This window comes from Dermacentor andersoni, chromosome 5 (assembly GCF_023375885.2).
Source record: "Dermacentor andersoni chromosome 5, qqDerAnde1_hic_scaffold, whole genome shotgun sequence".
NCBI classification, from domain to species: Eukaryota; Metazoa; Arthropoda; class Arachnida; order Ixodida; family Ixodidae; genus Dermacentor; species Dermacentor andersoni.
Window position 1 is genome coordinate 146,148,192 of NC_092818.1, and position 23,160 is coordinate 146,171,351.

The following is a 23,160-nucleotide window of genomic DNA, read 5'->3' on the forward strand; positions in this document are numbered from 1 at the left end:
TAGCACAGTAGGTGTTCTATGGTTTCCTCGACACCGCAGGCATTGCACTCGGCGCTATCAGCCATTCCAATCAGAAATGCATAAGCATTTGTGAATGCGACGCCCAAACGTAAGCGGCACAGCACTGTTTCCTCATTTCGCGGAAGACCTGGTAACAGCCGCAGTTGCATAGAGGGATCGAGGGAATGCAAGCGATGGTGAGTGAATTCAGGTGTGTGCCACTTCTCCAATGTCAAAGAATGCGCTAGCTTGCCTAAGTGTTGGGCTGCGCCGGTCCGCGATAAAGGTATTGAAACAAGGGTTGCTCCCTCGTGAGCTTTTCTAGCAGCTTCGTCAGCGAGGTCGTTGCCGGAGATACCGCAATGACCAGGCAGCCACTGAAACACGACGTCGTGTCCTTTCGCGATCATGTGATGGTGCATTTCTCTTATCTCCGACACGAGTTGTTCACATGACCCGCGACGAAGAGATGCCAGAAGACATTGTAAGGCCGCCTTCGAATCGCAGAATATAGCCCACCGATTAGCCGGTTGGTTATTAATATAATCAACGGCACCTCGGAGGGCAACAAGCTCCGAACTAGTCGATGCTGTCAAGTGAGAAATCTTGTATTGGATGCTTAGTGAACGGGATGGTATAACCACTGCGCTGGTGGAGCTGGTCTGAGTAGAAGAGCCATCCGTATATATATGTACTCGATCAAAGTAGAAAGTGTGCAAACAATCCAGAGCTGCTTGCTTCAAGGCCAAGGTAGGCAGGTCGGTCTTCTTTCTTATCCCTGGAATCGTAAGACGCACTTGAGGTTGTTTTAAACACCACAAAGCTGAGGTTGAACGTGCATAGGGTGTGAAACCCGATGGTAAGGAGGCACGATGGATGTTGACCTTGTTGGAGAAGGACGCCTGTGGTCGTCGTTCTGGCAGGCACGCAAGAGAGCTTGACTGCATCCGTGAAACATGACGAACATGGGCTCTAAGCGTTTCGGTGCTAATGTAAGTCGTGATCGGATGGTCTTGAGCCAATATAATGGTTCCAGCTGTCGAGGCGCTGCGCGGAAGGCCTAGGCAAACACGTAGTGCCTGCGCCTGCACGCTCTGAAGTTCTCGAAGATTTGACTTGCATGTTTTAGCAAGCACGGGGGAGCTATAGCGTAGGAATCCGATGAACAGTGCTCGATATAACTGTAGCATGGAGCCCACTGACGATCCCCATGTTTTGCCGGCGATGAACTTGAAGACGTGAACAATAGATGTGAGCTTCTTCTTTAAGTGGGCAACATGAGGGCTCCAAGTGAGGTCCCGGTCTACAATGACGCCCAAAAACCGGTGATTTCTCTTGTAGGAGATAGGCTGACCATTGATGCATACTGGATAAGGAGTCATCGTTTTTCGCGTAAAAGCGACTAATGCACATTTTTCTGTTGAGATGGTAAGGCCTTGTGTGTGAAGGTAGCCAGATGCCTGTGTTGCTGCTTTCTGTAGCCGTGCGCGAACCTGCAGGCGAGTGACCGCTGATGTCCAGATGCAGATGTCGTCGGCGTAGATTGAAACACTCACTGTTTCCGGTAGGGATTCGGCCAGCCCAAGAAGCGCGAGGTTGAAAAGAATAGGGCTTAGAACACCGCCTTGGGGAACGCCTCGGCATGTGTAGTGGTCGGTAGTCGGACCATCTTCCGTTCGTACGAACAAGGACCTTTGTGTCAAGTAATTACTGACCCATCGATATACTCGCCCTCCTAGTTCAATTGTCAGAAGTGCGTCTAGAATGGTTTGATGGGAAACGTTGTCGTAAGCGCCTTTCACGTCAAGAAAGAGCGCTACTGATACTCGCTTCCGAGATTTTTGTTGTTCCACAGATGATACTAGATCGATGACACTGTCAATCGATGAACGACCGCGTCGAAATCCCGCCATAGAGTCAGGGTAAATTTTATGGTGTTCAAGGTACCATTCGAGACGCATGAGGATCATACGTTCCATGAGCTTCCCGACGCAGCTGGCAAGAGCTATAGGCCGATAGGATGCCAGTTCGAGCGGTGACTTTCCTGCTTTTAGAAGCGGTACCAGGCGGCTGCGTTTCCATTCCTGTGGGACGACACCATCTTGCCATGAACTATTAAAAAGGCTGAGGAGTTCTCTTCGTGCTTCTCTGCCTAGGTGGCGCAAAGCAGTATATGTTATGCCATCGGGTCCTGGTGAAGACGAACACCTACATAGCGCCATAGCAGCTTCTAACTCTTCCATAGAGAATGGAGCGTCCATATTTGCATCTCGTGGGCTGGGGATGTTGCCTAGAGCCATGTCAGGGACTAAAACCGTGCCGCCGGCGACGTTCGCACAAAATTCCTCTGCGACGTCTATCTCGCGGCGGTTTTGATAGAGAGCAAGGGCGTTGAATGGGTGTCGTTGCTGGGGACTTGAGCAAAGACCCCGTAGGGTACGCCACACAAAGGACAATGGCTTGCGGGGGTCTAGTGAGTCGCAAAAACATTTCCATTTTTGATCCGCAAGCTTATCCATTCGGCGTTTTATCTTCTTTTGCATGCGCCGAGCTTCTCTGAGGTCAAGAATTGACTTCGTGCGCCTGTACCTCCTTTCAGCTCGGCGACGTAGTGCACGAAGCCTTTCCAATTCAATGTCATTCTCTGTACGCTTTGATGGATGTGTGAAGCAACGCGTGCAATCTTGCATAGCGTCTGCAATTATGTCTTCTAATCTGCGTGCAATATGTGTCTTGCATGTGTCTTCTACGCGATTTTGAAAGACTGACCAGTCGATTTGGCGAGAGACTACCGGTAATGCGGCGTCTAGTCCATCGATTCTCACATAGGTCGGAATATGATCACTTCCATGGGTTTCAATATCAGTGAACCACTGCACGCTCAAAGTCAGGCAACGTGACACCAAAGTCAAGTCAAGGCAGCTACTGTATGTAGTTCCTCGCAGAAATGTCGGGCTTCCGTCATTTAGAAGACACAGGTTGTGACCTGATGCAAAGGATACTAGTGACCTGCCCCTCGAATTTATCCTGGAGCTTCCCCATATATGGTGGTGAGCGTTGAAGTCCCCTGTTATTATCCAAGGACCGGGAGTATCAGCCATAATATCTTCCAGTCTTTTTCTATCAAACTGACTTGTTGGGGAAAGGTAGACGCCAATAAGCGTAAAAGACAGCTTCTTCTTTTTCACAGTAACACAGACGTATTGGTTACCGTCGTGTGGCGCTACGTGTTGGGAAAAATACGTAAGGTCCTTGCGAATGTAAACCAGAACCTTACTACTACGGGCACACGTGTTTGAAAGAAAAGATTCATAGCCCGATAGTCTTATGGAGGCTGATAAGTTCGGTTCACAGATGACCAGTATAGGAAAATGGTTTGCAAATACGAACTGTCGGAAATCCGAAATACGAGACCTCAGGCCTCTCGCATTCCATTGGAATATGGAGGCACGTCTCACATCATCCCGGAACGATCTTTGTTGTTGTCGATGAGCCATGGTTCTGCTGTAGAAGTTCTCAAGCACTGGACTTCTGAAGGCTCGCCAGAACCGGACTGATGGCATCCAGCACTTGCAATGCACTTCGAGCTGTTGGTGTCTGTAGCTTGTCCAGTAGAACACGAATAGCACTCACCAGAGAGCTGATCATAACAACAATTTGTTGATCTTGGTCCGCCAATTTATCAGGAACAGACGAAGTGTCCCCTACTGTAGAAGTATCATTTCGCTCAGTAGGGGCATGTAGCTTCGGGAGTGCAGGCCACGCGTCAGCAGCCGTGCTGTTCGATGCACCCTTGTCCTTTGAGCTGACTGCGTTTGGCCTGGGCGGAAGAGTAGGTGGTAATATACGTGTGTGGCGTTCTGCAGAGGCTTTGGAGGCTCTTGATCGACGTCGGCGACGTGATCGTCGTCGCTTAATAGATGCTGCTGCTTCTCGGTGAGACGAGTGGTCTCTAACCATTTTCTTCAATATTTGCATTTCCTTTCGAATCAAAGGGCATTCCTTCGAAGATGCATCATGAGGGCCGCTGCAGTTTGTGCACTTCAGCACACTGGCCTCGCACGTGTTTGTGGTGTGGGGCCCAGTGCAGCGAGAACAGACGGTAGTGTTATTGCAGACACTACTCACATGGCCAAGCTTCTTGCACTTCCAGCACTGCAGCGGTTTTGGTATAAAGGGGTGAACTGCGTGTCGGAAGTGGCCCACTTTTACGTGCGATGGGATGGATTCGCCCTTAAATATGATCTTCACACACCGTGACGTGCCGAGACGAAACGCGTTTGTGATGATGGTGTTTTCCGTAGCTGGCTTGATTAAGATTGACAGATCGGAGTCGACGATGGTCTCGTCAACATCGTAAATTACGCCAGTACGGACTTGTTTGCCGAGCGGAATATAAGGGCGGACTTTCATCCCGCCAAGTTCCGTGACCTTGCGCAAGGAATCCAACGCAGCCGCGTGTTCTACGTCAATAGCTAGCACGTTCTTACGGGTGTTCACCCTGATGTCTTTGATTTCGTTTGGAACCAGCGCCTCTAGATGAGAAGACACGGCTTGCCTGTTGAGGCGTCTCAGGTTGTCAGTGGCGAGAACTGGCGAGAACAGGATGGTGAGCTCCTCGGTATCCCGCGAAGATCTCACGGTGGACTCACTCGAATTCGATGATGCGCTGAGAAATCGTCGCTTTGCTTTACGACTCCGCACCAGCTCGAAGGTGTCGTCGCAAGAATCTTCACTGCTGACATAGTACTGCATGGTGTCGTCGCTGTCAGTGTCGCTCTCGGTGCCGTTGCGCTTCCTGGAGGCAGCCGCCGCGGGCACTGCCGAGCCCGGCGGACGCGCGTGAGGCTCCATCTCCATCGCAGTTAAGGAGGAAATAGCAGTCCACTAGCAAAGTCTAAGAAATTCACAAAATGAGTAGAGCTGGAAGAGCCGGCGTTCTGCCTGAAAGACACTTCCCGGAACCATGAGGCGGAAAGCAGAGCTGGATATGGCGAAAGCGTGAGAAGAAAAGCGAAGAAAGCGAGAAGATGACGGTGTCTACGAGATGGCGCCGGAATAGCGCGCGTCTGGGAGGTTTGTCATCGGCGGCTTCTGTGCATCGCGCCCAGGCGTTACCAACGCGCTGGCCTCACGCACTGGCTCTCGCGATCTCCGGATTAGCGAGGCAGGGGCGCCACACTTCGCTCCGTTTGCAACGTGCCGCATGAGACCTATTGTCCACGCCAGCCAATATATCGTGAAATTAAAACACGTATAGAGCTACGCTCAAATTTTGTCTTAGGGAGTATCGCAATCGTCGGTTAAATTTGCGAAGGCTACGAATCTAGACTACCGATTATAGCCTACTATACGGTTTTTGTGCTAACTCGTGTGCCACCTGGAGAGTGTGCGACACACGTAAATGTGATATTCTTGTGTTGCACCCCTCCTATCTTTATTTGTTATTTACTCTCCCTCTTAACTTCTCTCTTGGTCTTCACTCACTACTCTTTTTTTTTTTTTTACCTACGTTTTCTCTTCTAGAGCCAGCAGGCGCTGTGCCCCTCCTGGTGGCATTTGCCAGTTAGCTCTCTTCTTCTTTGCGATTGTTTTCTTTTGTGTGTGTGTGTGTGTGTGTGTGTGTGTGTGTGTGTGTGTGTGTGTGTGTGTGTGTGTGTGTGTGTGTGTGTGTGTGTGTGTGTGTGTGTGTGTGTGTGTGTGTGTGTGTGTGTGTGTGTGTGTGTGTGTGTGTGTGTGTGTGTGTGTGTGTGTGTGTGTGTGTGTGTGTGTGTGTGTGTGTGTGTGTGTGTGTGTGTGTGTGTGTGTGTGTGTGTGTGTGTGTGTGTGTGTGTGTGTGTGTGTGTGTGTGTGTGTGTGTGTGTGTGTGTGTGTGTGTGTGTGTGTGTGTGTGTGTGTGTGTGTGTGTGTGTGTGTGTGTGTGTGTGTGTGTGTGTGTGTGTGTGTGTGTGTGTGTGTGTGTGTGTGTGTGTGTGTGTGTGTGTGTGTGTGTGTGTGTGTGTGTGTGTGTGTGTGTGTGTGTGTGTGTGTGTGTGTGTGTGTGTGTGTGTGTGTGTGTGTGTGTGTGTGTGTGTGTGTGTGTGTGTGTGTGTGTGTGTGTGTGTGTGTGTGTGTGTGTGTGTGTGTGTGTGTGTGTGTGTGTGTGTGTGTGTGTGTGTGTGTGTGTGTGTGTGTGTGTGTGTGTGTGTGTGTGTGTGTGTGTGTGTGTGTGTGTGTGTGTGTGTGTGTGTGTGTGTGTGTGTGTGTGTGTGTGTGTGTGTGTGTGTGTGTGTGTGTGTGTGTGTGTGTGTGTGTGTGTGTGTGTGTGTGTGTGTGTGTGTGTGTGTGTGTGTGTGTGTGTGTGTGTGTGTGTGTGTGTGTGTGTGTGTGTGTGTGTGTGTGTGTGTGTGTGTGTACAAATAAAATAAATAAATACTGATACCTATCACATGTGAAGTTCATTCAGCTACAGCATGACATCCGTCCACAAAAAGTTTGTATTACTGAGCTGGAGACTGAAATTGCTACTCGCGCACTTTATTTTCCTGGCAGTTATTCTGACGCATAGAAACAAGCAAGAAAAAAGTACAGAGAGAGAGACAGAGAGAGAGGGAGAGACGGAGATGGTTAGCGCTAGTGCGCCCCAGTATCGGCAAAAAATGTAACGATAAAGATTATCTCGTCACCAACGAAACGCAGTCACAAACTAGTCGGTGCATCGACGTGTGCTGGCAAGTCTCAGCGTCAGTACCTCTGTTACAGGTTGTGCGCACAGGCCACGGAGAAATTCAACTTTGCTGCTACACCTGCAGTCCTCAAATTTTTATTCGTGACTGTATGTCAGCTACCGGAACCCATAAAGGCCATTGCCATTCAGTTTGCAAGACTACGGAGATTTATGTAGTGTTTCATAAAGCATATGCTACACGGTGAATCACCTGTGCCACGACAATGGGTTTAGCGATGCAATCACTGTCCTGTGAAATGTCGCCTGACGTCACGAGAGCCTTACGGCGGGCACGCAGGCGCTGCTGTTCATCGACGTGCACGGCAACGGCGTCCGCTCCCCGCTGTGCGGCGGTGCACTCGTCACGCCCCGACACGTGCTCACGGCCGCGCACTGCACCTTCAGCGGCAACCGGTCGCTCACTCCGGACGCGTTCGTGGCGCGGCTGGGCGAGCACGACTACCTGAGCAACGACGACGGCGCCAACCCGGTGGACGAACCGGTGGTGCGCATCGAGCGGCACGCGCAGTTCAACCCGCGCACCTACCTGAACGACGTGGCTGTGCTCACGCTACGGAGGCCGGTGCCCCTGAACAAGGACATAGCGCTCATCTGCCTGCCGTACGGCTCCCTGCGCGACGACCAGTACGAGAGCCGCAGCGCCAACATCGCGGGATGGGGCGAGCTCTACTACGGCGGCCCGTCGAGCGCCTCCCTGCAGGACACCCGCATCCCCATCCAGACCCTGGACACCTGCAAGGAGTCCTTCAAGCGCACCAGCATCACTTTCACGGACCACTACCTCTGCGCGGGCAGCCTGAAAGGCGACAAGGATGCCTGCAGGGTGCGTATATCTCGCCATGTGTATGATATACTTATCACCACCGTAGCCGTCACCTACCGACGTCCATCGTAAAACAAAAGTACACTGTAAGCTAAGAGCGGTGTCGCCCCTTAAGTGAATCGGCGTCTCGTCAGCAAAGAACACAGTGACGCCAACGGCATGGTAAATGTGGCTTCATTACTGGCGCCCTCGTTTATTTGTAGAGAAAGTTGGTAGAGAAAGGTGTCGACAAAGGTTCCTAACTTTCAGGATTTGTTTTAAATAGGAACTGTCGCTTTTATTGTTATTGTGTGTCACGTACGCTTGGCGTGTTCTGGGTGCTGAACTGTATGCTCAACTGCTCAACACGTGCTGTCACCCAATCGGTTGTGAAGAGAACGTATCTTACGAATATTGTGCGACGAACTGAACGAAAGGCAATCATATGCTGACAACACAAAAGAGGTTGAAACCATGCACTTTCTTTAATATACCGGAATGGGGGGAGATAGGACAGCTGAAGCAGGGGCCTATATATACACGCCGTAAATGGAGAAAGAGGCTGTTCGTACTTAGCGTGGACCTTGTTCGTAGCATGCGCGGCGAGTGCGCCTTGGTCAGCTTGCCTCGTCGCCAGTGCTGCCGACGAGGATGGTGACAGCCTTTGAGCAACGGCGCTTCTTTGCGCGCCATCTTGGGCAAAAAAAAGACGCATAGAAATTACGTTGTCTCGCTCAAAATTAGAGGCGAAACGCCGGCGAGTAAATCGACTAAAGTATTGTATGACTAAATGCTGGACGATGTGCGTTTGTGATTACGGTGAGAAGAATCTGACTCATAATATGTACCGCGACTTCGGGTCATGTTGTCATTTAGTGTTAAACATTTGGCGAGACGCGCTATAGAAGCACCCTGTTGAGCTGGTGTTGCTAGCGCTACTGTAGTAGGGCACACTGATTGATATGCACACGTCGGCGTAGTTAACTACAGCCTTTCAGGGACTCTACTTCATCATAATGATAATCATAATGCCTTAAGTAAAAGCAAGCACACTCGAATTGCGGCTTCCAGCGCCCATACATTTTTCGCTCGCAAGCCATACATAACCCAATCGTTCGGAACGAAATTAATGACTGACGGCTCTAGAATCCATTCAGATACTCGTCGCAACCCCGGTATCTGCCGCAGTTTAGCCAGCAGTAAAACAGCAAAAGGATGCGCCACAAAACTTTCATTCCTAAACAATTCATGCGTGAAATAAACTAGGTGAAGCTTGGTTGGAGGGAAAGTTGTCATACACCAGAGTTAATCACGACGCTACAAAGGAAACCCGGAAACTCGGACAACGACGAAGTTTACTTCAACTGCATGCGAAGCTTTCTGGGAAACCCGCACGGGTTTCCTTTGTATATAGCTTCCTGCTTAAGTCGGGTGGAAGACAATTTCGCATTGCATGCACCTTTCCCCATCTTGCGGGCTTCCGAAGAGCTGGCTTGCCGTATTAGGTGAAGCTTCTTTTTCTACCCTATACTCATACTCATACATTCTATACTCATACAGAAAACGCTTGACAAGAACGGCAGAGTGGCCGAGCTGAAGCACATATATTCCGCTGGTCAGCTACCGCGCGCCGGGGGATGTGAAAGAACAAAAGAAAGATGAACAAGATGCGTGACGATGAGTGCAGATGGAAGAGGTTCAATCACATAACGGGATAGCCTACGCACAGCCTAGAGTTCAAGCCATCATTGTTTAAAAAATCAAGTAATGCATGGATAAGCTGAAAACTATGGATTTGCAGTAAGGACGCTAGTGCCCGATATAACGTGCCCTATTGAGAGAACCGAGAACAGTAGCCAAAATATGTCAATCTTACACGTATTGTGGGCAATCGCGGGGACGCTCACTAACACGCACGAAATGTGCGTTGACATGCAGGTGCAGATACAGATGGTCAGGATAAATCATGCAGTGTCGTCAGCGTAGCGCACACTCCTTCACATGCAACGCTGTTGTGCTCGGAAGTTCTAATGACATCATCTCTGTGCAGGGCGACTCTGGCGGGCCGCTAATGCTGCTGGACGAGCAACAGCGGTTCACCATCATCGGCATCACATCGTTCGGGCGCCGCTGTGCGGAACCCGGCTACCCGGGAGTCTACACGCGAGTCGCCAAGTACCTCGACTGGATCCAGCCGAGGCTCGTCTAAATGCCCCACCGAGGGCGCCCCCTGTAAATAAACCCGCTGCGTCAACACTCCAGCCTCGGTGCAAATCTTGCAAGCCTGAAGCGTTATTATGCACGCAGCCCGATCTTGTACTGGTTCAACATATACCAGGTGTTCCAACTAATACTTTAAGAGATTGTTGAGAAACAGTGCAGTAGAAACAAAAGAAATTTCGCTTTTACGGCTACACATATTTCGCGCCGGCAGTAGTCAAAGATTGCGCTGTAATAGCTCATGAACTCGTCCGTTATTTAAAGTCCACAAAGTAATTGCTTAATCAGTTATCTCAAGGAGCACAACATTTGCAAGGTTGAAGCCAGCAACGTTCTAATACACTTAGCGAGTATCCTGGGACATCAGAAGTTTCGACGAAACACCGGTGAGAATTCAGAAGCAGTTAACGAAGTCACCGAACAGCACTATCCATTCTGATGTAGAGTTCAAAGACATTCGTTTATAAATCCATGTTCTGAAATTCAACGTCTGGCATCTCACACTTTGACGCATTGCCCAATGCTACCAGCGTTCGCAACCACGGTCGTTTTCTCTCTTTCGTTTCCTTGTGAACTGATGGCTGTGCCGCTGTTACAGATATGTCAAATGCTCATGAGAATGTGCCAGGTTACCGCAGATGTAAGTCGCGCCATTCCCAGATGACCTTGGTAAGCGAATTGGCAGTACATTTAGCTAGACTCACTTTGTGTACATCTCCTAAGTTGCAAGGTTGGTGTAAGGCACTACGATTCAGTTGTAGAAGTACTTGAAAAGATGTAAATTCCAAAGAAAGATTGTAGCACTCAAGCCAACAATGCGGCGCGTCGACGAAGATGCATGTCAGCGCTGTAAAACCACCAAGGACGTTGCGCACGTCTCCGTTTGCACACGAAGTGCACCAGAAAACTCCCAGTCTTCGTCAAACCGAATGCGTCGTCCAGACCTGTAACATCACAGCCTGTCCTACCGAAATAAATTACTTGCTTCTTTAGAAACATTGCTCGTCAAGCAGCCCTCAAATCAAGTTGTGGGTTTTATATCTCATAGCTACACAGTGGCTGTAAGAAATGCCGCAGTAGGGGAGATCGGGATAAAATTTGACACTCTCTCTCTCTCTCTCTCTCTATCTCTCTCTCTATCTTTCTCTCTCTCTCGCTCTCGATCTCGCTCTCTCTCTCTTCCGCTTCCGATCTGAATCGATCCTGATCGAACGTGCGCCGTGTGATCGGAATATTACGCGCATCCACATCTCGGTATACGAGTGGCTTTGCATTGTGCCCCTGTCGTAATACGGCCGCCGCTGCCGGAAAGTGATACTCGCGAATCACGGAGGAGGATACAAGAAGAACCTTCGGTCGGAGCGTTTATCGTAGCTATAATGAACCACAAACGTCGCTTGCAACAGGTCATTCCGAGAACTGCTTCTTGGGCCCACATTGAAGAGATCGCAAGAATAAAAAATCAAAATGGGGAATTTAACGTCCCGAAACTGTATGCATTCGGTTACGTTATGAAGGTCATCGTATAGTAGAGGGCTCCAGGTTAACGCTAACCTGCTGGGGTTCTTTTAACGTGCGCCCAAAACACGGCACACGGGCATTGTTGCACATACTTGCCAGGCAGCGAACATTAAAATTCGTGAGAATACTGCCGCGAGCAGGAGAACATATAGTTTGCCCTGAGCGTAGACATTCCGTGTGAAACTCATGCTCGCTTTATTAACCATGATTTACATTTAGACTCAGCTTGCTAGCAGTAGCAATCTTTTGCACAAGTAACTTTTAGTATGAGTAGAATGAGTAGAAGCCTACTCATTCCTTATTGGAATGTCGGACACACCGATTTGTGACTCGTGCAACTGTGAAGAGACCATCGAGCACGTGTTGTGTTTTTGTAATCTCTATGACAGCGAGCGCGACATCCTTCAGAGGGTCTTAAACCGATTAGATAACAAACTATTTTCACAGACTAAGATTCACAGACCATGGCCCCACGCGTCGCAGGCTTACAAAGCGACGCAGGCACTGCTATGTTTCATGAAAGCGACTGGCTTCAGTGACCGATTATAGGCGTGAAGTTATGGACATCCGCACGTACTCACGCAGACGGTACCTTCTTCCCTCCCTCTCCTTTCTTTTCTTCCATTAAATCCCTTCCCCTGTGTAGGGTAGCGAACCGGACGTGCGTCTGGTTGACCTCCCTACCTTTCTTTCCTTCTTTTTCATCCTCATTGCAGAAGCAAACGCTAGCAGAAGCAAACTGTTGCTTGTCAGCAAATGCTGACAAGCAACACACTTTTGTTACGTAACAGAGACTTTTCCAGCGACGTTGCTGCTGCCAATTTCGCCTGCTTAAGGAACATTTCTGATTAAACTTGCTATATAGAAGCACGTGCTTCCTATTTCATGTGGCACTTTGCGCTGCCACAAGGCGGCGAAGTTACCATCGCATTTTCTTGTTTGGCGTGTTTTCTCTAGTGGCACGAGAATCGAGTGACACTGTTGTTTCTTGCGCTGCACTTCCGGTTCCCGTCCTGAGACAACAGGGGAGGAAATTCAAAATAAATGAAGAAAAAAAAAATAGAAGAAGAATAGTGCAGTGCTAAATTCGCGGGTTTCATTCTAGTTATAATATCAGAGCTTATGTTTAGTTACAAGTTGCGCTGCTGAAGTGTACGGAATAATTAGAATTATTCAGAAATCACTGAGACGACCGGGAGGAAATTAAATGTGAATCATGAAAAAAAATAGAAGAATAGCACAGTACTAAATTCATGGGTTTCATTATAGTTATAATATCAGAGCATACGTTTAGTTACAAGTTGTGCTGCTGAAGTGTGCGGAATAATTAGAATTAGAAATCACTGTTTACCGCACACCAAAGCACAGGATCGTGCACTTTAGAGACCCGCCACGTGAGCACGAATTTGGCGAAATTCCTGGAAACCCGGAAGTAGAAAGCGAAGTAATGACGTCACTAATGACGTCGCTAATGACGTCATACACAAGGCGGCATGATATTTAACCGGCAAATTAATGGAAAACAGTTGCGTCCGAGTTCAGTTCGTGCGTTGCGGTCGCCTAAAGTTAGCCTCAAGAACACCAACGCCAAAGTGCGAGTGCCACTATAAGAGACACCTAAGTCAGAGATTAGGGTCGTCTACAATTTTTTTTTTTTTTTCAAGCTTAAGCAGCTTCATCTTTAAAGAGGTTTTAACACTTTCGCGAACAGAACACACTTTTCATAAAACTTTACGGAACATTCGTGAAGTTGTAGCACGGGCTTAAATTTCTGGCCTTTACAAAAAAATTCGGGAAAGTATAAAGGTATGCCATTCCGCCTCGATCTGAATGCGGCCGCCACGGCCAGGATTCGCAGCCCTAACATCATGCACAGCACAACAGCGTCATAGCTGCTGTGGACCTGCGACGAGTCGCACAAGAAAAACAACACATGTACCAAAGAAAATCGCACTATACGCACAGCTTATATGGCACTGGCTAGAGCAATCAGGAAACGATGCATATTCACCGTTGAAGTGGAACCCGTCACTGATAACTAAGAGCCTGTACTGACATTCACTTTCCATTGCTAAACAGCGCAACAGGCGTCCCACCGGCTGGTACAAACCACCGCAAACAGAGTCCATGGTAAAAGGACGCGTCGTGGGCTTCAAATTTCTGGGCTATCTGAAAAACAAGAAGTTCTTCATATAGCATGTACCGCATAACACTGGTAATGAAGCAGTGTTCTGCATGCACATGCGCAAAGTAATTTTAAAGGTTTTAGAATACATTAGTTGTCGAACTAAACTTGTTTCCTCCTCTTCTAAGTTGATAAACTTTTCTAGTGTTTATTGCGTTCCTGAGGGACACCCTAGATGTTCTTTTGTCAGAAGGTGCTGCACTTCAAATCGGCATTGTGTGTAAATAAGTTCAATCAAAATTTCAGTATCTTTCAGCGACAATCCATTACAACGATTTTCGTAAAGTCACTTTCGATAAACCATGAGTATAGTACATTGCCGGACGTTACCTTTTTGTTACCCTATAGGTGCCTATACGTTGCGATGCTTTTGTTGTTGTTGTTTTAGTTCTTTGTTATTGCACAACTTTTAAATTATAATCAAGTAGAGTTTTGAGGCTGTTAGTTAATTTATTAATTAGAATATAATGGATATGTTTGTTTCATACGAACGTCTGTTGCATGTTTTAAGCTAGCCGCATATCTGATTTACCAAATAACATCTGAGTTAACATGCAAACGTTTCCATGCCCCGACTTTGAATATACAAAAAAGAAAAGTCTCCAAGTCGCATGCGTGGTGTTTAGCAGCGTATGTGTCCGATAATGCGTGGTTTACTAGCAGCCAGTCAATGTCTGGCGAAATTTTTCTTATAGTAATATACAGTGCCATAATATTTCCTAGCGCACCCCGTCTTAAGAAGCGTTCAAGCAGAATGCCCTTTTCAAAAACAAAAAAAAGAAAGGGGGGAGGGCAGGCCCTAACGTCCTTTTTGCCTTCTCCAAAAGAGCCGGCAAATTACCGTAAACGAGGCCATCTTCCACAATCTCCCTTCTTGAAAGTCGTCGCATTTGGATCGTTCTGTGCCTTTGTCGACGCTGTCCCAAATGGATGTAGAGGCTTGTCAGACGTTGCGGTCACTAAGCATGCGTCATTACAGAGTCATCAACATGTACGGCTTGCGTAAGTATTGCGACCGAGATGTGGCTAAAAAAATTAAATACGTTCTGGGGTTTTACGTGCCAAAAGCACGATTTAATTATGAGGCATGCCGCTGTATAGGAGACTCCAGGTTAATTTTGGCCACCTGGGGTTCTTTAACGTGCACCCAATGCATGGTACACGGGAATTTCCGCATGTCACCCCCATCTAAATGCGGCCGCCGCCGAGGCCGGGATTCGATCCCGCGCCCTCGGCCTTAGTAGCGAAACGTCATTTCCACTACGCCACCCCGACGGTTGAGATGTGATTATGGCGGCACGCCCACAAACACTGAGGTTCTTACACCTTATTGTTGACCCGGCGGCCCTTTCTTCACCATCAAAAACAGAGGTTCTTGAAGCAACGATACACTACAGGGTGCAGTATATTCTTTAAATTCTAGCGATATTATTTAGTTCTAATTATATAGTTTTCTATTAGTGGCACTAACACACAAGAACACAAAATTTTATTCGAACCTGTTACATGTCACAGCGATGCACGGAAAACAGAATGATTGCTGTCATCCAGCCAGTGATCTTTATTTTAATTTTTATTATGTTCTTGCGCGTAGCATTCTTTTTTTTGTTTTTTTTTTTTTTTTAGGAAAGAAAAAGTGGAGTTAATCCGAGCTGTCCTAGAGGAATATCTTACTCGACCATGACAGTACCACCCAGCTGCAAGTGTTTACAGAAGCAAGCACCGTGACGACACCAGCCTTTTCGAAAGAATCAGTCACATTTCATTCCGGACCTCGCAGAAAATCGGCTTCCGTCTCTAAAACGCGCGCATACAAGACAAACGTGGTGCCAGTGAAGGCGCAGACACTGCGAAGTTCCGCTAGCGATATGCCCACGGTGTGCAGTCGACAGAGCAATCCATCATGCGCGCACTGCAACCTGCGTCGGTAAGAAGCGGACGGCGAGGTCGCCGAGGAAGCTTTCCCGAAAAGCCAGTCGCACACTCGGTCAAGAACATGCGTGCCACGAGGCAGCACGCGCATGTGTAACTTAAACGGAAACCAGTTAGGTTTGCCCCTTCGTACCCAGGACTGTTGGAGAAGGCGCTGCAGGAAGCACGCCGCTGTCTGTTGTCGTGCTTCTTGAAACACACACACACACACCTTAAGACCTCCTAAAATAGGTCCCGGGTTTCAATAACGAATGAACTTAACTCTACCTACCCTATCACCACTAATGCAATTTCATATCAGAAATCCCGTGTTCCGATAAGTTCAGTCGGCGCATTCAAAACTGTCTTGCAAAAACATCCTCTTGCTCTTAGTAAAGATGTTTTCTCGCTCTTTCTCTACGCATAAGCAGTCGTGCGTGTTCTTCGCGAAATGACACTCCCACACTCCGACATCTCATATACCGCGTCTATTCAAACATCATTTTCACGAACGTTGCTTCAACTGTATAGATACTGTACATACACAAATTTCGCTGCTCCCCTCGCTGTTCCTCGATTTACTCACTGGTGTTCCACCATCTTTCCGCGTATCCAGGGCAGGTAGGCGGCCACGCGCGTGTAAACTCCCGGAAAGCGGGAATCACCGCAGCGCACGCCGAACGACGTAACGCCGACCACTGAGAACCGGTCGCGCACCGGATCGCTCACAACCAGCGGGCCTCCGGAGTCGCCCTGCACAACGGCGTCCAACGCGATAATCTGTTGATTACAGGTAGCGTGTACAAAGAAGGATCAGGAGAGAACGAACTACAAATACGCCGCAGAAGAAGTATTTATCAACTGGCTGTTAACTTCATTCCATTCCTCGGGTATCGTCCAGGCGTGCTTTCTGGTTAAACGTGAGTCAACGGCGGGCTCTCGTCTGTATCTCTCTACTTTTCCTTAGGTCGCTGTCTTTGTTGCACAATCTTAATAAGAAGTCCCAAGGGTGGTCACAAGCTATAGCGTTGTTCTCGGATTGGCCACAACTCGGTGCTCCTCTATCGCATGAGCACCTTACAACGCATGCGTCTTCTTTCTAGAACTGAGTAGTAAATTTCACGCACCAAAGCTGCATCGTGGCCTATACGAGGTACCGTGGTCGAGGCCTTAGTTATAACTTTGTCCACCTATAGAGTGGTTTCAAGCCTGGATCTATATGTGTACAACTGCATTTTCGCTTTCCGCCTTCATCAAGGTTCGGTCGCTATAGAAACCGATTTACGCTACAACCACTTCGTTCTCGTTGAGCCACCGTGCCGCGTTTATTTTTCGGGATGCTCATGAGCCATACAACAAGACACCATAAAGGCAGTTTCGACCCACGGTGACGGTCGCCAAGAACCTTAACGTGCGGTCGTTCTGCCAGTTACCTGCGCTTGGTGAATGTGCGACAGTATACAGCGGTGCTCTCTATAGAGTACGTTCGAACCATCCTACCGAAGATCGATGACTCAGAACAGCTTCATTTTGAGAACGCACTGCCTCAGCTACTCGTGACTTCCGCTGTGGAAAACCGCACGCAGCTGCCCCTCACCGCCCCTTTTCAGGCATCTTTCCAAATAAACTGCCATAAGTGGCCAGGCTACGAAACGAAAGCGTGCTGTGTCGGCACGTGCGATATATCACCCACGGCTAAGACTGTCTCCACTGCGCAGTGAAAAGCGCGAGTAGCTAACGCCTGCACATGGATGATCATGCTCAGAAGCTAAGTGTCTCAAACCACTAGCCTCGAGTAGGCACGCAGACGTACTCCTTCTTTCTCTAGTTCACGTTGCTCGCGTTGCGCCAAGTAGAATACTGTATTGCTGTCTAAGAACGAGTTCTTTCAGTATTCTGGAGTGCACCGCCTTTATACCCGTGGACAGTGGTGACGGAGGCTGTACAGGCAACCTGGTCTGCGCGCATGTCCTTGACAGAAAATAATAATAAAACGCTGAGCGGCGATCAAAGCAGCGCTGTATCAATAGCCTACACCCCTACCGTCGCGTTTACCTGGCAGGTGTCCACGCCATCGCCTGCGGCACACAGCTTCTCGTCAGTGATGTCCAGCAAGCCCAGGTAGGCCTCTTCGCATTGGTCGCGGTTCAGCGTCAGGACCATCGCTTCGCGGTGTTCTGGGCTGCCTTCTCCCCCCTTCTCCTGTTGCTGCGTCTGCTCGTGCGACCCGGTGGAGCCCCACCCAGACACCAGGGCGGGCCTGCCCTCGTGGTTCTCCCCGCTTGCCCTTGGCAGGCACACCATCTCGGCGCGGGCCACAGCCGCCGCTTCTTCCAGCACCAGAAGCGCTAGGTCGTGGCGCAGCTCGGATGCGTCGAAATCCTCGTGCACGAGCACCTGCCGAGGAGAATGCACGGCACCTTCTGCCAGCCGAAGCCGCAGGTCGGGCCTGCACGCATACGCGCAGCCACCATGCATATTACTGGAAACTTTGGCGGCGAGCATCGCAGCCGGAACCGATTTATAACTGCAGCGAATGGCTTCAGATTAATTTTGGCCACCTTTGCATCCCGCTGGGCCATCAGAGTGCGGCCTTCGGTTACGGCACCAGCGAACGTGGTATCGTTCTCAGCAGCAGGACATGATAACAGCCACAGTGGCTATGACGTTCCGCCGCTGATCGCAAGGTCATGGTTTCGGTCCGCGGCAGCCGCATGCCGATGGGGCGGAGTGCAAACGCACTTTCGTATCGTGCTTTGAGTGCACGTTAACGAATGCCAGGCGGTCATGATTCGGAGCCCCCGCTACTGCAGTCTCTCCATAGTCCCTGTGTTACTTTGAGCCGCTGAAACCTATCAGTCAATCAAATGTATGGTGCGCACACAGCAACCTGAACTGCCATCACACTTCATTGACAGGAACATTTTTGGCCCGTATTCACATACTCGTGTATGCGCTAACAAAGTATACGTTAGGCACCTGGCAGCCTTCTTTTGTTGTAATTTGGCCATAAAACCTGATTACCGAAATACCCCCCCCCCCCCCCCCACACACACACGCACTTCCTTCTTACTAACGCACGGTACTAAAATGTAGCGCACATGTCGTATGACAGAAGGCGAAACCGTTCTCGTGTTACTGGTTTATTAAATCTTTTCAGATGCACCAAATAAACACAGGTAAAAGCGACAGAGAGCTCCGGATTGATTTTGGTCCCCATGGGGATTTTAACAAGCACCCAATTATCGGTTCAAGAGCCGGGAATAAAGTACGCTGCTCGTACTCAGCAACACAGAACGCCTTTAGCCATCGATACATCGCCGTAGTTGACGCTGCCCACTACTGGTGCAGCGCAAAGCTGCTTGTCTCCGGGCGCAACTGCCACTTGGCCACCGCAGCCGGTGCAAGCGGGAGAGACAGCGGTGCTAGTTATCGCGGATGGTATCCGTGCTTCGCGGTATACCCACCTGTGCTGCTGGACGCAGTGGGCAGCTGTGAGCACGTGCCTTGGAGAGAGGAGGGCACCGGCGCAGATGTGCTTGCGCCCGCGCATCAGCTGCACCATCCAGGGCGCCGGGTCGGCGACTACACCGCCCACCACTCGGCCGCCTCGCCGCGACCATACGCCACAATCTTCGCTACCTGCCAGGGCAGGATGTTTCGTATAATTGTTTGGCTGTATCATTTATTCATGTCTATGAACTGTTCACGTGCATACGTAGCCCTCCAGATACAGTCGTTCCTCTATATAACGAACGCGGATATAATGAATTATCGGATATAACGAAGTAATTTTAAACTGTCTCGTCGATATCACTATGTAGCAAATATATGCCTATAAGGAATATCGGACATAACGAATATATTTTTGTGTCAGATGCGACTTCGTTATAACAAAGTTCAGCTGTTAGTCACAGCCTGTATTAGGGAAGGAAAAGGACGCTACCTACCCGGTTCCGTCAAGGGGCGCGCTCTCGAAGTTGAAGGCAGAGCCAGTAGTAGCACATGTGATAGAAGCAGCAATGGTTCAGACCTGCAAGGCCGGCAAAGACGCATTTGTCGTTGTGATTTGTAGTACTGGTAAGGATAACCCGCATGGCAGAGAGCAGCGGTGACACGCATTCCATACAACATTCACTCAGATGGTAAGTGAAACTATGTAGAAGCCTCCAGAAGGGATGGCGCAGTCGCGCCCCGGAGGTTCGCAGTTTCCGTACTTTTCTCGAATGGGCCCTAGTCAGACATGAGAGCGACTGGCTATTTTCCTGAAACAACCGACATAGCTCAAATGCGCATTATTTTACTTGACAATGCAGGCAGGCAAAGCACATTTCAAAATAGTGATTATGGTGTGCGGAAAACAGTCGCAGCGGGTAGCTTTAAGAGTGCTGTTTCTTTGGCGAATTGGAATTGCATACTGGTATGGGTTGCGCTTTCGAAGACAAGGGCACAGTAAGGCACACAGATAAACAAACGGTAGTGATCTAGCAACTGTGATTTACTGAAAGCTTTCCGTGTTGATACGACCATCGAACAGCCACGTGACGCTTCCTACCATCTTGAAAAATTCAGAAAGAAAATTTCTTTATCTGTACACCGTCAGTACATCGTCGAATGTGTTGTCAGATAGGGCAATTTTCTTCTTGAATTCGTCAGTGCGATAGGAAGCGTCCAGTGACTCTTCGCCGATCGTATGAAAACGGAAAATTTTCAATAAATAACAGTTGCCAGAGCACTACCGTTTGTTTATCTGTGTGAAGGGTAGTGACATCTACAACATTTTTCTTTCCAAATTTTCTGCTGTTTCTGTTGCTTCCTACGAAATGTGCTACTTTTCCAATAGATAACTACTAAAACGCGATTCACTTTTACTTCGCTCAAGCAACAAGTGATATGTGCTTTTTTCTTCTTTTTTTTAACATTTAAGCATGTCATCTGAAGCACTTCCAAAACTGGTTTGAATGTTGAAACAAGGGATCTTCTTAATAGTATATGGAGTTCCAGATTCCATCTGCACCGTGTGGTTTTTCAAGCCACGCATCCGCATTAAATACATGAGCACTAGGTCCCTTCTGGCCAAGACTCCGTTCATTTAAACACTTCTTTTGGCAGCATAAAAAGATTAGATACACTCGTTTCTACATACTGGCTTCATTTGAAAAAAATATGCCACTATTTTATTGTGACCTGTCGCAGTATGGGTTAATAACATGTACATGATCTTTGCGGAGTCAGCATATATACTACAACGAAGTGATGACTAGTTGTCAAAATGCCCGCTAAAAAACATAAGAGAGAGAACGCGAGATAACGGAAAAGAACAAAAAAAAAAGGGGGGGGGGGGCGTTGAAGGGCGTTGTTTGCTGTTTATCTGAACCAAGAAGCAATAGCAAAATCCGGCAAAGGTTAAATCACGCGCGTACCTCTTCCTACGTGTCCAGTTTCTCCCATAGCCACTCTCAGCAGCCATTAGACGAGAACGTGCTGACGACCGCGTTTGCGTGAGGCTTCATTAGATCGGCATTCTTACTCAGTCGTTTGACCACGTGCGCCAATGCTTCTGACCACCCGGGAAGCCTTAGCCGAGTCCGTGAAAACACCCGCCGTGCAGCCATTACCTCCAAACATAGCCTTTTTCAAACTCGTCTACGTACATACTCGTATACACATGAAGCACGCTCTTTTCCATTCCGCTTCATTCCGCGCGGCGCACAATCGCTGCACCACTCCGCGTTTAAACTTGCATGGTTTCTAGAGCCACTTATTCAGTGCACACTGAAGCCGTCCAGTGTACAGTATAGCGTGTGCGTAAAGAAAACGAAGTAAGCAACAACGGTGGGGGTACCTCCGTCGAACGTGACGTGACCGTGATCGCCATATCTCGGGGGCGAGACAGCAAGAATCACGTCTCTTCGCGTATGTGAGCAAGGTCGTTCTCGTCCTTTCCCCAGTGACGAAAAAAAAAGCAATTAACAAGTCCCGCTATTGCATAAACTTGAAGGAACGAACCCGTTAGCCGATCTAACTACGTACACAAAGCTTAGTAGGAGAAAAAAAAAAACATTAACCGCGCAGTCTCCACGACCGCACGCATAGACAGAAACGGGCCGTATACATGGTCGGAAAGGCAACTTACTTTGACAACTCCGGGAATTACCCGCGCTTACAACCACTATTTAGGCGTCATTTTCGACAGTCCGTACTACACTTAAGTAGGTCCGTTAGGTGTGAAGGGCAGAGTACAAGTACGGCTTTAGAACGTAGGAGGCGCAGTTGTGTGCAGGGATTGCCACAGATCGCACTTGCAACGGCTGCAGCCCCCCCAGCCGTAATAGCGGCGACGCACTTACCATAGCGAGGCACGTCGTCCGAGGGTGCAGATCATGATCGCCGGCCGCGGACAGCTGTTCAAACGGCGGCACGCGTCAACGCTGCCCAGCGCTCCGCGGAACGCGGCCTCTCAAGCTTCGAAGAACCATTCGTCTTGTTTGGGCAGCTCCATTTCAACGCGAGGCGCCTAGCTGCCTGATCGTGCACAGGCGGCACGTCGCCCTTTTTGGGGGCGCTGCGCAAATCACAACTCCCAGTATACTCCCATGCAGGCGTGTCCAGAGTAAGTGCGTGCCCTCTACATTCGCCAACCAACGAAGAGAAGACGTGTCCATTCTATAGTCCTACCTGCTGCTTTATAAATGTCCCTAGAAAAAGAAAGCTGAGGTAGTATTTCTGAGGAAGATGAGGTAGTAAAGGTAGTATTTTAAACGTTACTCGACTGGGCACCCATCTGCATAGAGTTCCTATATATGCTCCCGTAGGCAGCACATACACTGACGCCGTGTACGTGAGCACGAGCATCCATACCCGAAACAGGGCAAATCCAGCTCTTGCGCATGAAATCGAGTCGTTTATCAGGTTATGGGGGACGAACTTGCGTTCTGGTAAGAGCACGTGTGTCGCATGTGAGGAAATTTTGGTGTGCTGGGAAAGTCAAAAGTCTGACACAAGAGGTGCTGGTGGGTGCGCGTTATTTCTTCCTGGCGTGGGCTTGGCTATCTGTCATATTGCATTGAAAGGGTCAGAGCTATGCCCTTGTACGCAGTGTACGTGAACATGGAAAGGCGCGTTTCTGTGAAGCTTATTTGTCTTTTGGCAAATCGATGTATAGCTTTGGCGACTCTCTTCAGTTGTTTCGTGACACTCAGGGAATCGGTGTATATGTGTACTCGTGTGCTGTCTGATAATAATTACGAGGCTGCCTCAGTGGTGTCGTGCATGGTCTGGAGTTCAAGCAGAGTGATGGGCAGTCACTGTGCAATTACTTTTCCCTTGCAGCGGCAAATGCGTAGGGCTGATCCACGCACGCCGTACGTCCACCGTCATGCGTAACAGCAGCGTCCGTGTGCAAAGCACAGTGGTCCAAGGGAACATTGCAATGTGCAACGGTACCTTCGGCTTATGATTCGCGGTATACTCAGCGACGATGACGTTCGGTGGCAGAGCAGAGGTCACGCGTTCGGTTGGCGATTAAAGCAACTCTATTATGAGGACATGTCTTTTGCCGCAATTGAACACACACAAAAGGAAGACACGTAAAGACAGCAGGGGCGGCTTCCCTTTGTGTGTGTTCAATTGCGGCAAAAAAACATGTCTTTTAGCGAGCACCAACTAGGCCGACAAGCAGTTCTATTATGAGGAACCGCTCGGTCATCAATTACGTCTGTGAGCGCTGCTCTCTCGAACAGGCTTGTGCTGTCCATTCGCAAAGTGAGCCTCTGCATGCATGCCACCTTCACC

At 49.0% G+C, this 23,160-nt stretch overlaps 2 protein-coding genes across 2 annotated transcripts in view; one reads left to right on the plus strand and one right to left on the minus strand.

Moving 5' to 3' along the window:
- Positions 1 to 10,745, plus strand: part of LOC126532127 (transmembrane protease serine 9-like) — a 69,958-nt gene extending 59,213 nt beyond the window's left edge. Inside the window, exons 14-15 of the mRNA XM_055070537.2 lie at positions 7,005 to 7,550; positions 9,580 to 10,745. Coding sequence (XP_054926512.1) covers positions 7,005 to 7,550; positions 9,580 to 9,738 — 705 coding nt within the window. The 3' untranslated portion in view covers positions 9,739 to 10,745. The remainder of the gene's footprint in view (positions 1 to 7,004; positions 7,551 to 9,579) is intronic.
- Positions 10,746 to 13,302: 2,557 nt separating this feature from the next.
- LOC126531375 (trypsin-4-like) lies at positions 13,303 to 21,827 on the minus strand. Its single transcript, XM_055071120.2, has 6 exons — positions 21,717 to 21,827; positions 19,313 to 19,399; positions 18,834 to 19,004; positions 17,422 to 17,815; positions 15,953 to 16,119; positions 13,303 to 13,439 (listed from the first exon to the last, which is right to left on the minus strand). The coding sequence occupies exons 1-6, from the start codon at positions 21,749 to 21,751 to the stop codon at positions 13,436 to 13,438; spliced, it is 858 nt and encodes a 285-aa protein (XP_054927095.1). The 5' UTR covers positions 21,752 to 21,827; the 3' UTR covers positions 13,303 to 13,435.
- Positions 21,828 to 23,160: the final 1,333 nt, after the last annotated feature.